Source organism: Bison bison, unplaced genomic scaffold (assembly GCF_000754665.1).
Source record: "Bison bison bison isolate TAMUID 2011002044 unplaced genomic scaffold, Bison_UMD1.0 scf7180017864338, whole genome shotgun sequence".
Lineage (NCBI taxonomy): Eukaryota > Metazoa > Chordata > Mammalia > Artiodactyla > Bovidae > Bison > Bison bison.
The window spans coordinates 3837352-3850465 of NW_011494910.1; the positions used below are offsets into that span (position 1 = coordinate 3837352).

Genomic DNA, 13114 nt, shown 5'->3' on the forward strand with positions numbered 1-13114 from the left:
AGAATTTTGGAAAAGTTTTCCAGTGCTAGTAACAGCATTTCTTGAAGCATCTTTTCTCTTTATGTAGCAAATGATTAAGCAGTGCCACAGGTCAGTTTTACCCTAAGACCCAGTGAGTTTTTTCAGCCTTGATCAGTCACTAGGCCCTCACCTAGGGCACAAAAAAGGTAGATGTTACCCAGCATGTGTCCCAGCTAAATCAAATCATAGCTGATTCACGTCTGAAGGGGCTTAGAGGGAACAGCATGAAGATTAAGAACAGGAGCTCTGGAGTCAGTCTGCTGTCTGCGTTTGAATCTGGCCACACCTCTGGCTGGTTATGTGACCTTAGACAAGCTTCTTAACTTCTCTATGTCTCACCTGTCTTATCAGTAGAAAAGAAATAATAATGGTAAGTGAATTAAATGTGTAAAGCACTTACATGGTCAGCATGCAATAAATGTTACCTCATATTAAATACTTTATGTTTTTAGGCTACAATAAGAAATATTTTTCTATATATTTTTATAAAATTGGAAATTTTATAAAATTGGAAAATTAAAACAAGGCTGGACATTTTTAGAACAAAACTTTATTTACAAAATCATAACTTGGTCTGTTTCGGTATCACTACTGACAAAATGCCTTTGGTTGAAATATAAGTTAAGATGACAGACTGATTTTAGCAGTTCATAAAACAAGATACCAGCACTACCCCATTTTCCTATTCCTGTGTGCCTATGAATACAGTTAAACAAAACAAAATTTAAAAAACCTTTATAATGTACAATGGCTTCAGCAAACCACTTCTTTAATTTTGTTTTCTATTTAAGTGTTGGGATTGAGACAACTAATCTAAAATTTTCTATTTACAGAGAAAGCTCTAGAGAATGGGATAACTTAAAGATGGAGGTTAAAAGGCTTTCACAATACAATATCCATATGACTTTATAAGAATGTAAATAAATAATATTAGTAAACAGTACATATTGAAAATCTTCTGACAAATTCATTTATCCAGCATCATGCTGAGGAATCAAGAGGATTTCTCCATACATTTTAGAGTTTTATTTGCTGATTCACAGTCTTGCTCCATATTAATATAGTTATCGCCAATATAACATGTGATAACCAGTACCCATGGAAACCAAATTTTTATTTTTAAAAATTCTCTGCTAAGCTTTACTTCCCAGCTGTGCTTCAAATATATATACATGCTTATCTGCATGGACTATGCATGGATATAAGCATGGTGGTAAACGTGTGGGTATTTAACGTCCCTTATTCAGGAATGTAAAATTAATGGCATCTGACATCTAACTGTAAGAAAAACTCGCCTAGATTGGAAGATAGCAGAACAACATGTAAAAGATTCTTCTACTTGAATTTAAGAATACATCTATACTGGGAAGAGGGGTGGAGAGACAAAGGGTAGAAGTAGAAGCAGATGTAGAAGAAAAGAACTATATTGGTTCAATAAACTCAGGTAATTAATTTGAGACAACAAATAAATAAATCAACAAATGCTCCATTTTTGTCTTCCGAAAAAAGAAATCATTGACAAATCCTTACTAACAATTTTTAAATTGGTCCATTAATATATTTTTTACAAAAGAAAAAGTTATAATATTACATATTGAATATATCATAATTGTAGTCATCTAATACACTCCTCCGCTGAGATATCTAACATGTCTTCATCTGTATTCTCTTCTACCTCTGGCAAGTTGCCCCAAAGTAGGAAATTTACACCTGAAAACAAAAGGTCACAAAATTATTTTGTGCTGACTACTGTCACAACTCAGAACAAGATATACAAAACCTTTTATGTTAACATTCTTATATGAAATCATAGTGTTAGCAGTTAAGAGAAAAGCTAATAAAAAATGAACTGCAAATAACATGATTGATACCTAGATATTAAAACTATCTAACATCTAGAACATAACCATTCTTTAAACCCTTTTAATTAAGGGCTTCAATTCTAGAATCTTGGAACTCAAAACGATCTCAGGAGTTGATTTACTCAAACCTTGCCTCCAGCTACATTATGTCATAATCACTCTACAGTGATAATTTTCAAATCTATTTTAATGATTTTTAAGAATGGAAATCTCATAAGATCTTTTTAGATTAAATATCTCTTTGGAGGATGCGTGGAAAGACTTGAATAAGTTTCCCCATCTCCTCAACAAGGATGGAGCTGCTGGTGCCTTTCTTCTGGTTAAAAAAAGTAGGGTTTTGGAGCCAGTTATAATATGAACTAGGCTGCCCTGGTGGCTTAGGTGGTAAAGAATCCACCTGTAATGCTTGGTCTCAAACCCTAGGTTGGGAAGATCCCCTGGAGAAGGGAATGGCTACCCACTTCAGTATTCTTACCTGGAGAATTGCAAGGACAGAGGAGCCTCGTGAGCTACAGTTCATGGGGCCGCAAAGAGTCAGAAACGATCAAGTGACTAACACACACACACACACACACACACATTGTATTATAACTTGAAAGCACTAAGTTGAAAAAAACTACTATTATTAACTGACATCATGGAGAGCCAATAAGAAAGCAAATCTCAACTGTCCAGTTGTCAGTATGGACACAGGGAGGACTCAGCAACTCTGCATATCCACACTACACAGTGGGCTTCCCTGGTGGCTCAGGTGGTAAAGAATACGCCTGCAAAGCAGGAGACCCAGGTTTGATCCCTGGGGTGGGAAAATACCCTGGAGAAGGGAATGGCAACCCACTCCAGTATTCTTGCCTAGGAAATCCCAATGGACAGAGTCCTAGTGGGCTATACAGTTCATGAGGTGACAGAGTCAGACACAACTTAGTGAGTAACACTTTGACACTGACTTGAGATAGTGGCCACATGGTGGAATGGAATAAGCCAGGGTTTGGAGATTTGGTTTCAATCCAGTTTCCACCACTAACAGTATAATGGATGTGTTTACTACTTTAACTACAAATGTATATAACCATAGGCAATATACATTATTATTTTATGTATCTAAATTTTTACATTATAGTATTATATGTATCTCTTCTAATTTGCTTTTTTCTTTCAATATTATGTTTTTGAGATCTGCCTATGTCCATATGTGTAGATTTAGCTTATTTAGCTCATTTCTTTTTATTTCTCTTGGACATTCCATTGTATGAATTAAAAAAAAGTACAATCTTAAATTTAGCCCATCACTCATCCTTTTCTCTAACCGTCCATTTTGCACAGGTGCCCAAGGAGACACGCACAAAGATGTGCACCGCTACATGGTTAAACAGTGAAAACAATTAACTGTCTCTCTTGGTTGAGATACTGGAACTTAACCAGGCAAGAAATTAGCATCTACTTGATGCATAATGATGTCTATCATATTATTTTATATAATTTTTGTATGTATGAATCATTTACAATAAAAGCACTTCTTTTCCCCCAAGAATGAATGACATTTTGCTTTTGAACAGATGACAGGATAGTAAGGAATCTCTAGGCTGAAATCTAAGGGACAATTAGAATGCATAAAGGTAAATGGAGAGCTGAACACAACCTATGTTTGAGGGCATTTGCCAATTCCAGGGAATTTGAACTGAGGTCTCCCAAGCCCCTTCAAGAGAGTCTCAGGAAATCAGGTCTACACGTGAAGGCTAACCTAGAACATAGACTTCCTGAGGCCCTTTCAGTCTAAACATTCTAGAATTTTATAAAGCTTGTGTACAGATTCCTTTGATGTTGCTGATTCAGGTGATTCAAGGACAGTCGCAATGCCATGAGCAATTCTGTTTTAAATGAAGCATCTAGAAAAATCTTCCTTCAAATCATAATATTAGGGTTACAGAGGAGAAGTTTGATATTCTTGGAGTCAATACTCAGAGACATGAGTGGCTCGGCACAATTAGTTCAAAGGAGAAAAAACATAAACTGAGAGACTGGATCTGACAGAAGCAGCACCTTCCTTTCTCTGTTAACAAGGAGGAAGGAAATCCTGTGATACATCTGTTTCTCATGGATTAGATTCAATGCAAATGGAAAAATGCTGGGCTTTTCTCTTTGAAAAATTGACCAATATTAAAAAGTAAATCAAAACTGAAAAACCTCCACCCCATGTTTTGAATTCTATGAAGCAGGAAAAACAGTATCAAAGCAGAAACTTCCTTTAATATGTTCCATGAGCAACACAAACGTAAAACTGGAGGCCTAAATTAGGAGCCTATATCTCACTTAGGGGAGTTCAGAGAAGTCTTTGCTCAAAAATGGCCTTCTTAACATTCTAGAGCCTTAAATTAAGGCCTCCAAATGATGGGTTGAGAGTCACAAATGAAAGTCAGGTGATTTTTTTTTTTTTAAAAAGAGTCTATCAAAACCCAAGCATAATTGAAAGGTTTAAAGACCCTAACAACCCAGCTAACAACTCAAGATCTCGTAGTCTGTGAAGGCAAATCATACTTAAAAAAAGAAAAAAAAAGAATATATTTTAAGTTCTGAAGAAAACTAAAACATACATTTAAAAACCTGAGAATGTTAGTGCCAAATTAGATTGTCACGTTATTTAAACTTTTTCTGTAAACTAAAGTTCTATAAACTTTAGTTCCCACTAAAAAAAGTCTCACTAAAAGTCACCTTGGTGTGTTAAGCAGGTATTAGACACTGAGAACATGTGTCCTATAGCAAAACTGACAGGTTGCAGACAATATAAAATGTATTATGTAGATATGCTTTAAGAATTTGTTGTATATTTTTCTACTAAATAATCAGTTCAACATATTGGTATTAAATATTTTCCTTGACTAAACTTTCATCATAATTTATTAATATAGATGTCAAAATGTCTGTTTTTATCCTGAAGTAACATCACCAAACACAGTTCACCTAGTTATCCTTCCCCCCAGCTCCCAGTGACCCTAGCCTCTTCCCTTTTCTTAAACACACACACCCATACATACGATTGGCTGACAAATCTAAATTATTCCAAAATTTTCTGGAGCCATATTATATATCAAAGCAGCAATTTAGAGCAATTAAAATATTAATTTTAAAAGACCAAGAAATCCAGCCAAGTTTGAGGTTCTTAAATATGATGTTGAAAACAGAAATGCAAAGAAAGGCAATGCCAAAGAATGCTCAAACTACCGCACAATTGCACTCATCTCACACGCTAGTAAAGTAATGCTCAAAATTCTCCAAGCCAGGCTTTAGCAATATGTGAACTTCCAGATGTTCAGAGTGGTTTTAGAAAAGGCAGAGGAACCAGAGATCAAATTGCCAACATCTGCTGAATCATGGAAAAAGCAAGAGAGTTCCAGAAAAACATCTATTTCTGCTTTATTGACTATGCCAAAGCCTTTGACTGTGTGGATCACAATAAACTGTGGAAAATTCTGAAAGAGATGGGAATACCAGACCACCTGACCTGCCTCTTGAGAAATTTGTATGCAGGTCAGGAAGCAACAGTTAGAACTGGACATGGAACAATAGACTGGTTCCAATTAGGAAAAGGAGTATGTCAAGGCTGTATATTGTCACTCTACTTATTTAACTTATATGCAGAATACATCATGAGAAACACTGGGCTGGAGCAAGATTGCCGGGAGAAATATCAATAACCTCAGATATGCAGATGACACCACCCTTATGGCAGAAAGTGAAGAAGAACTAAAGAGCCTCTTGATGAAAGTGAAAGAGGAGAGTGAAAAAGTTGGCTTTAAGCTCAACATCCAGAAAACTAAGATCACGGCATTTGGTCCCATCACTTCATGGCAAATAGATGGGGAAACAGTGAAAACAGTGGCTGACTTTATTTTTCTGGGCTCCAAAATTACTGAAGATGGTGACTGCAGCCATGAAATTAAAAGACGCTTGCTCCTTGGAAAGAAAGTTATGACCAACCTAGATAGCATATTGAAAAGCAGAGACATTACTTTGCCAACAGAGGTCTGTCCAGTCAAGGCTATGGTTTTTCCTGTGGTCATGTATGGATGTGAGAGTTGGACTATAAAGAAAGCTGAGTGCAGAAGAATTGATGCTTTTGAACTGTGGTGTTAGAGAAGACTCTTGAGAGTTCCTTGGACTGCAAGGAGATCCAACCAGTCCATCCTAAAGGAGATCAGTCCTGGGTGTTCATTGGAAGGATTGATGTTGAAACTGAAACTCCAATACTTCAGCCACCTGATGCGAAGAGCTGACTCATTAGAAAAGACCCTGATGCTCAGAAAGATTGGGAGCAGGAGGAGAAGGGGATGACAGAGGATGAGATGGATGGATGGTGTCACCAACTCAATGGACATGGGTTTGGGTACACTCTGGGAGTTGGTGATGGACAGGGAGGGCTGGCATGCTGCAGTTCAAGGGGTCGCAAAGAGTCAGACACGACTGAGCGACTGAACTGAACTGAACTGAAATATGATCTTGAAAACAGAAATGCAATGAGTTCTGGCTAGTATTTGTTTCTATAAGTAAATGTTTGGGATAAAATTTTCGAAGTTCTACTCTAGTGGATACAACCCAGGTGAGAAAGTCTCAGATGGGATCCTGAAATGATCTATGGAGAGGTTCACTCAAATATTGATAGACAAATGTTACAGGAATTAAATTGTTTCTTACCAGTAGAGTCTAGTCTGTTAATACCATAAACTGCCTGGCTGTGAAACATCCAGAAGTGTCCGTTGTTGCAGGAAAGAAGGCAGGAACAACATGGAACAATCACGTGATAACCTACAATGTTCCCACTAAAAAGGAAAGTAAATATTATTATATACAAGGTAATATCCGACCATGCAAACCTTTTAATGTGCTAATGTAAATAGACAGACCATATAAAGATCTCATTTCCTCCTAACAACCTCGTTTTCTGGGATCTTTGGGATGGGAGTTACTGTAATAATAGTTAAGAGTTCTACTGTCAAATGGGAAAAGAGTCTTTAATGAAATAATAGTAACATATTCTCAATTTCTTTGTTAGTATTGTTTTATGCATTGTCCCTTCAGAAGTTAGTTTCTAGTTGCCCTAAGCTTGTGATTAGTCCAAAATTGATGGGCTGTACAGACAAAATACATTAAATAAACCCTGATGTGTGGATAAAAGGTTTTTGCTCTCCCCAGGACTATGGTAAATTGGGTTCTTATATGTTCCCGCTCCATGCCAGCACCTAAAAACTGTTTCAACAGATGGAGGAGTAGGAAGACAGCATGAGCCCATGAAAACTGAACACAAGCTGGCTGCTCTAATTTTAGTCTCAGTGTTTTTGAAGGAATTCAGAAATGAAGCAAATCCACAGCTGCTAGAGAAAGTCTCAAAAGTTTTTACTGTCTCCAGGGTTATCCTTCTTATTAGAAACACCTCACTCTTCCATAGGTTTTTCTTCCCTATCTGATCACTTTAAATAGACTGAATATACAGGGAACATTTTAGCTAGCACTGTTTTGTTTTTCAAATGACAACATGAACTGCTTATACCTTGAGTTGTAAAAATTCCTATTATAGCTTGTTCCCACCCTATGAAATGTGAGTCAGTCATTTTTGTGACGCCCTATAAAACTACTGTAAAAGGTACCAGTCCACCTAAAACATATTCTAATCATAATCTTCTTGAAAGGCAAACGAATGAAAGCAAAAGTTGTTCTTGCATTAGACTGACAGTTATTTGTAAGGCTATATTACAAGAATAAATTCTACAGTTTTAATTACTACCCATATTCATTCATTCATCCACTCATACCGCTAATATTTACAGAGCATCTACTATGTGTCAGGTACTGTTCTAGGTGCTAGGAATAAAGCCCTTGTGTTCATGGAGCTAACATTCTTGTAGGTACACCTCAGATCATTTTGCTCCCTTATTAAAACTCCTTCAATGGCTTTCCATTGGCCAAAAATGAAAACCCAAAGACCTTTCCTACCAAAGTTTGAAAGCGAAAGTCAAAATTGCTCGGTTGTGCTGACTCTTTGGGACCCCATGGACTATACAGTCCATGGAATTCTCCAGGCCAGAATACTGGAGTGGGTAACCTTTCCCTCCCCCAGGGGATCTTCCCAATCCAGGGATCGAACCCAGGTCTCCTTCATTGCAGGCGGATTCTTTAGCAGCTGAGCCACAAGGGAAGCCCAAGAATACTGGAGTGGGTAGCCTATCCCTTCTCCAAACCAGAGTGTAGATCTGTGCTATCCAAAATGTGACTACTGAGCACTTGAATTGGCTAGCCTGAACTGAAATGCGCTGGAAGTATAAAAAATAAACTTGATTTCAAAGACTAAGAATAAAAAATAAGAATGTAAAAATATTTCATTAATAATTTTTCATGTTAGTTACATATTGAAATGATAATACTTGGATAATGGATATTTAGGTTAAGTAAAATGTCCAATAAAATTAATTTCAGGACTTCCTTGGTAGTCTAGTGGTTAAGAATCCACCTGCTAATGCAGGGGACACGGGTTTGATCCCTGGTCTAGAAGACTTCACATGCTGTGGAGCAGCTAAGCTGTGTGCTGCAAGTACTAGGCCATGCTCTAGAGCTCACAAGCCGTAGCTCCTAGCCTGCGTTCTAGGGCTCATGGGCCCCAGATGCTGAGCCTGAGTGCTAACACTACTGAAGTCAGTGTGCCTCAGAGCCTGTGCTCTCAAACAAGAGAAGCCACCGCAATGAGAAGCCTTAACGCTGCAACTAGAGAGTAGCCCCTCTCGCTGTAGCTAAAGAAAGCCCGTGTGCAGCAATGAAGGCCCAGTGCAGCCAAACATAAATTAAAAACAATAAAATGGTTTAAAAATAAATTTCATTTGTTTTTATAAAAAATAAAAAGAAGTGACTTGAAATTTTTAAATTACATATGTGGCTTGCACACTTCTATTTGATGGTGTTGCTCTGGACTATCTGGATTCTGAGTACATCTCTAATCTACCCAAACTCTCTCACCTAATGTTCACAATGTCTCAGCCACACTGTCCATTGTCTTTTCTATTAGTTGATATGTTCTTCTTGCCTTGGCTGTTCCCTCTGCTTAGAACATTCTTCCTTTGGCTCCACTTAGCTCAGTTTTTAGGATTCAATTCCAATGTTAATTTCCCTGACCATGTTATCTAAAATAACTCTTACCTACTCTCTCAACCTTTATTATTCTCTATCATTTATTATTATTATTTCCTTTGGAGTACTTCCCACCCTATTCAAGATCTTATTTATTTAAATATCTTATTGATTGATTGATGGCCTTCCTACCAGAATAAAATGTTCAAAGGTCTTTGATTTTGTCTTCTTTATTGCTGGATTTCAGCCTCTAGAACAATGATGAGCACGTGGTAGGACCTCAATAGACAGTTTAAATGAATGAATGAAAGAAATTAGTCATGACCACACAAAGAGTTTGCTAATTCAAATGATCAAAATTTATAATCCAAATCCTATTTAAATGAGAAAATCTCAACTGTTTTTTCCCTAGGATTGAATCCCATAGGATTAATTATACTCAAGTCTGTTTGCCTCTCAAAAAATTATAGTAACAGCTTTCATCTGAGTTGTAATTTATAGTTTACCAAGCCTTTGAACATTCATAATTCACTTGATATTCACAACAACTCTATAGGTAAATACAAAAAATATTTTAATTTTTATCTCAAGATATCTTCTTGAGATAAAAATTAAATAAGGAAACAGAGGTTCAGAGGTTTAAGACATTTACTCAAGGTAATAAGGATAGGGCCAAGGCTCAAACCTGACTTTTATTACTGTAAATCTAAGTGCTTCCCCCACCCCCCAAACTACACTGCCATTTTCTGAAAGTTAAAGCAGGTATTTGTTAATGCACTTCGAAAAATCATAAAGTCATATACAAATGTAAAGTGAATTAAGACTCTTTTAAAAGACAGTTCTAAGTAACAAATGGTTTTTCAACTGTTCACTGCATGGGTGATAACCACTGCTTGATGCAGCCCACTGAACCTTTCTCTGTACTTCAGTGTCAACATTCATCTCCCAAACCCAGGGCTATTTGGAATATTGCCACACGTTACCATTTTAAACATGCGATGTCCTTCAGTTTACATTTGCAGATTTCAGTGAAATAGCATCTTCCAATGAAGTCCACTGCACTAGATGGAAAAGTTTAGAGATAGTCAAACGTACTTTTAAAAGAATGTTGTGTAAAACATAAAGTAAAATTTGCTATTTTAACCATTTTTAAGTGGATAGTTCATAAGTGTTAAGTGTATTCACATTTTTTTGTGCAACAAATCTACAAGCTTTTTTCATCTTGCAAAACTGAAAGTCTATACCAATTAAATAACAATTCTTCATTTCCCTCTTCCCCCAGAACCTGGCCACCACCATTCTACTTTCTGTTTCTATGAATATGACTACTTTAGATACCACAGATAAGTGGAATAATACAGTATTTGTCTTTTTGTGATTGACTTATTTTTCTTAGCATAACATCTTCAAGGTCCATCCATGTAACATGTAAGAGGCAGGATATCCTTCCTTTTAAAGGATGGATAATATTTCATTATATGCATATACCACATTTTGTTTATTCATTCATTGCTGTACATTTGGGCTGCTTCAACCTCTTGATTATTGCAAACAATAAGAACTTGAATGTGCAGATATTTCTTCTAGATCTTGCACTAAATTCTTTTGGATATATACTCAGAAGTGGGATTGTTGGATCATATGGTAAATCTATTTTCAAGTTTTTGAGGAATTGCCATGTTATTTTCCCTAGTAGTGGCATCATTTCACATTCCTACCAACAGTGCACTAGGGTTCCAATTTTTCCATACCCTTGCCACAATATGTACTTTTGATTGTGATTTAGCATGAATTTTATAGACAGGAGCTGAAAGGGACACTAAGAGAAATTGTAAGAGAACTATAGTTTATGTTGCAAGGGCAAATAAATATTTGTGAGCTCACTATAAATATGACCAACCTTCCAGTCAAAAAATCTTATGCATTCATTGGTTCACACACATCTTAGTACGTTAATCCAACACCATTGTAAGCCCTACATGGAAGAGTAGTAAAGAGAAATGACTTGGTCATATTAACAGTTCACATACGTGAGCCCTCCTTATAACTATTCTATACTTACCATAGCTAGTGCAAAGACAAATGGGTTAATAATTAAAACTGTTGTTTCTGTATGTGTTACTGAAAATAAAAAACAAAAAATCACTGAAACTTTGCAATGTAGGGTCCAGATTTATTGTCTAGTGCTTTTTCTTTTTGCAACACATACACACACAGACAGAGGTAGTTATAATAATCCATTTATCTCTATACTAAATGAGGGCCTTTAGCTTTGCCATTATGCATGACTACACTCAAACCAATGCAGACAAGATTTCAAGGGAGGAACGTTCACAGCTTTGAGTATATTTAATTTTTTAAAAAGTTTCTATCATCATCATGAAATTCATTTTAAAGTATTCTGTTTATTGGTGTGCTTCATCTGCCTCTGTGTCTAAAGAAGAGCTGTCCATGTATATTTTGGATAATTTCTCTTTTGCTTTTGTGACAAAGTTTCAATAAAGAGTAAAATCTTGAAAACCATGTATAGGCACATACATGTTGACTATAGAAAGTACCTTTTTGAGTTAGAAAAAAGTATATTTAAATCAAATAAAGTGGCTATTTTTCTAAACAGGAAGCAAATTCTTAAAGATTCTACACCCAAAAGTGGGTAGTGACTGAAAACAGAATTTAAAAGGATTTAAGTATGCAAACAAATGCATAATATCTAAAGTAGGCTTTATGGGAGACACAGATTATTTTAGGGCTGTCTCTATTTCATCCCATAAAGATCTGTATGACTTGCTCATTCAGAGTGAGGGAGATTACAAGGAAAGAGTATTGAATTAGGTGGACAACGGATCTGATTCAGCATGCCCATTGCCCCCGCCCCGAAAAAGGTAGAAAACTAGGAAATGTTTTTTGGAGTAAAAGTTTATGAATAAAAACAAAAAACTTAAATGATCTTTCTTCTCCAGCAGTACAGAGAATCTTGCTTAAATTACCTAGCCTCTCAAGTCATGGACTTGATCCAGTGAGAGGTTGGTTGGGTAGGGCCAGGGATTCAACTTAAGGGATCACATGACTATAATTGAACTAGAAACATTACATCAGGACTGACCACTCTGGTTAAACCACAGACTTTGTCCAGACAGTCTGCCCCCTTAGTTAAACTCCAAGGGGGATCATCAGACTGTTGGGAGTGGCTGGAACACCAAAATGATAACCTCCTTGTTGACTCCGAGAGGTTCAAGCCATACACTTTTCCCATTTAGTTAAAGGCTACCGCTGCCCGCCACTAGCATGACTTACTTGGTAGGAGGGATGTCTGTAGAGAAAAGGTCTATTTCAGTGTCAGCCAGCAAAACAGCCTTCATTCCCCTAGAGCTGAGCACTTGTTTACAGAATTTGCAACACAGGATGGACACGCGCCGGTCCTTGAAACTACAGCTGCTGGTAGACATGGCGTCTCGGAAGGATGAGGTGTGGGATTTTGGAGCAATACCCTCCCTAGTTTGATTCCCCCAGGCTAAAAAGCAAATTGTGAGGCCTCAAGCTTTTCTAAGCCCGAAAATTGAGAAGGATATGAGTTCTTTTCTGTTTTCCCGTTCAAGGGTAAAAGTAATATTTATTGAGTAGGAACAGAGAAGTAACAATCTTGCCTTTCTCTTTAACTTTCGGGGGGAAAGGAGAGGAGTTTGAAGTGGGAAGCAGGCAAGCTGCAAGGTGCCTCGGGGAACTTCTCTACAGTTTTCCTGTCCTATTTGAAGGATCGTCTGTTCTTTAGTTCCTTTTGCAATTCCCTTAGCTTCTCGCCGACAGGATTTTATCTACAGGTTCCTACTCAAGCCCTCTCGCTCGGAGCGCTCCGATTCCTCTCTCTCTCGGATACGGGGCTAAGGTTCCCTACCCACGTCTCCTCTGTGGAAATCTTTCTCCTCTCCTCAGGATTCAGAAACCCCCTCAGTTTTTCCCACAGGCGAGTGTGGGTATCCCTTAACCCTCCCGCCACCCTCCTCCTCTCTGCCAGTTCGCGAGACCCCGGCTTCACTTCTTTCCTGGCACAGCCCCCAGGCTTCAGCGTGCGGGGTCTCGCGTCGTTCCTCCTGCGTCTCCCTCCCCTCCGCTTTCCCTCGCGG

General features: G+C 37.5%; 1 protein-coding gene across 2 annotated transcripts; it reads right to left on the minus strand.

Annotated features, from left to right (window-relative positions):
- Window positions 1-289: 289 nt before the first annotated feature.
- Window positions 290-12995, minus strand: FAM72A (family with sequence similarity 72, member A). 2 transcript variants are annotated; one of them, XM_010854191.1, is made up of 5 exons: window positions 12288-12779; window positions 9977-10054; window positions 6573-6697; window positions 1613-1731; window positions 290-360 (listed from the first exon to the last, which is right to left on the minus strand). In XM_010854191.1, the coding sequence occupies exons 1-4, from the start codon at window positions 12437-12439 to the stop codon at window positions 1637-1639; spliced, it is 450 nt and encodes a 149-aa protein (XP_010852493.1). In that variant the 5' UTR covers window positions 12440-12779; the 3' UTR covers window positions 290-360; window positions 1613-1636. The 2 variants fall into 2 exon arrangements, with proteins under 2 accessions (XP_010852493.1, XP_010852492.1); XM_010854190.1 differs by lacking the exon at window positions 290-360 and having other exon boundaries at window positions 554-1731; window positions 12288-12995.
- Window positions 12996-13114: the final 119 nt, after the last annotated feature.

What these genes read in the sequence shown, in the direction of transcription:
- FAM72A (XM_010854191.1), bottom strand. Translation starts at nt 12,439, where the DNA reads ATGTCTACCAGCAGCTGTAGTTTCAAGGACCGGCGCGTGTCCATCCTG. An exon ending in ACAGACATCCCTCCTACCAA is followed by an intron (nt 10,055 to 12,287) that starts GTAAGTCATGCT and finishes TTTTCCATCTAG; the next exon opens with TGCAGTGGACTTCATTGGAA. An exon ending in GACATCGCATGTTTAAAATG is followed by an intron (nt 6,698 to 9,976) that starts GTAACGTGTGGC and finishes TTTCCTTTTTAG; the next exon opens with TGGGAACATTGTAGGTTATC.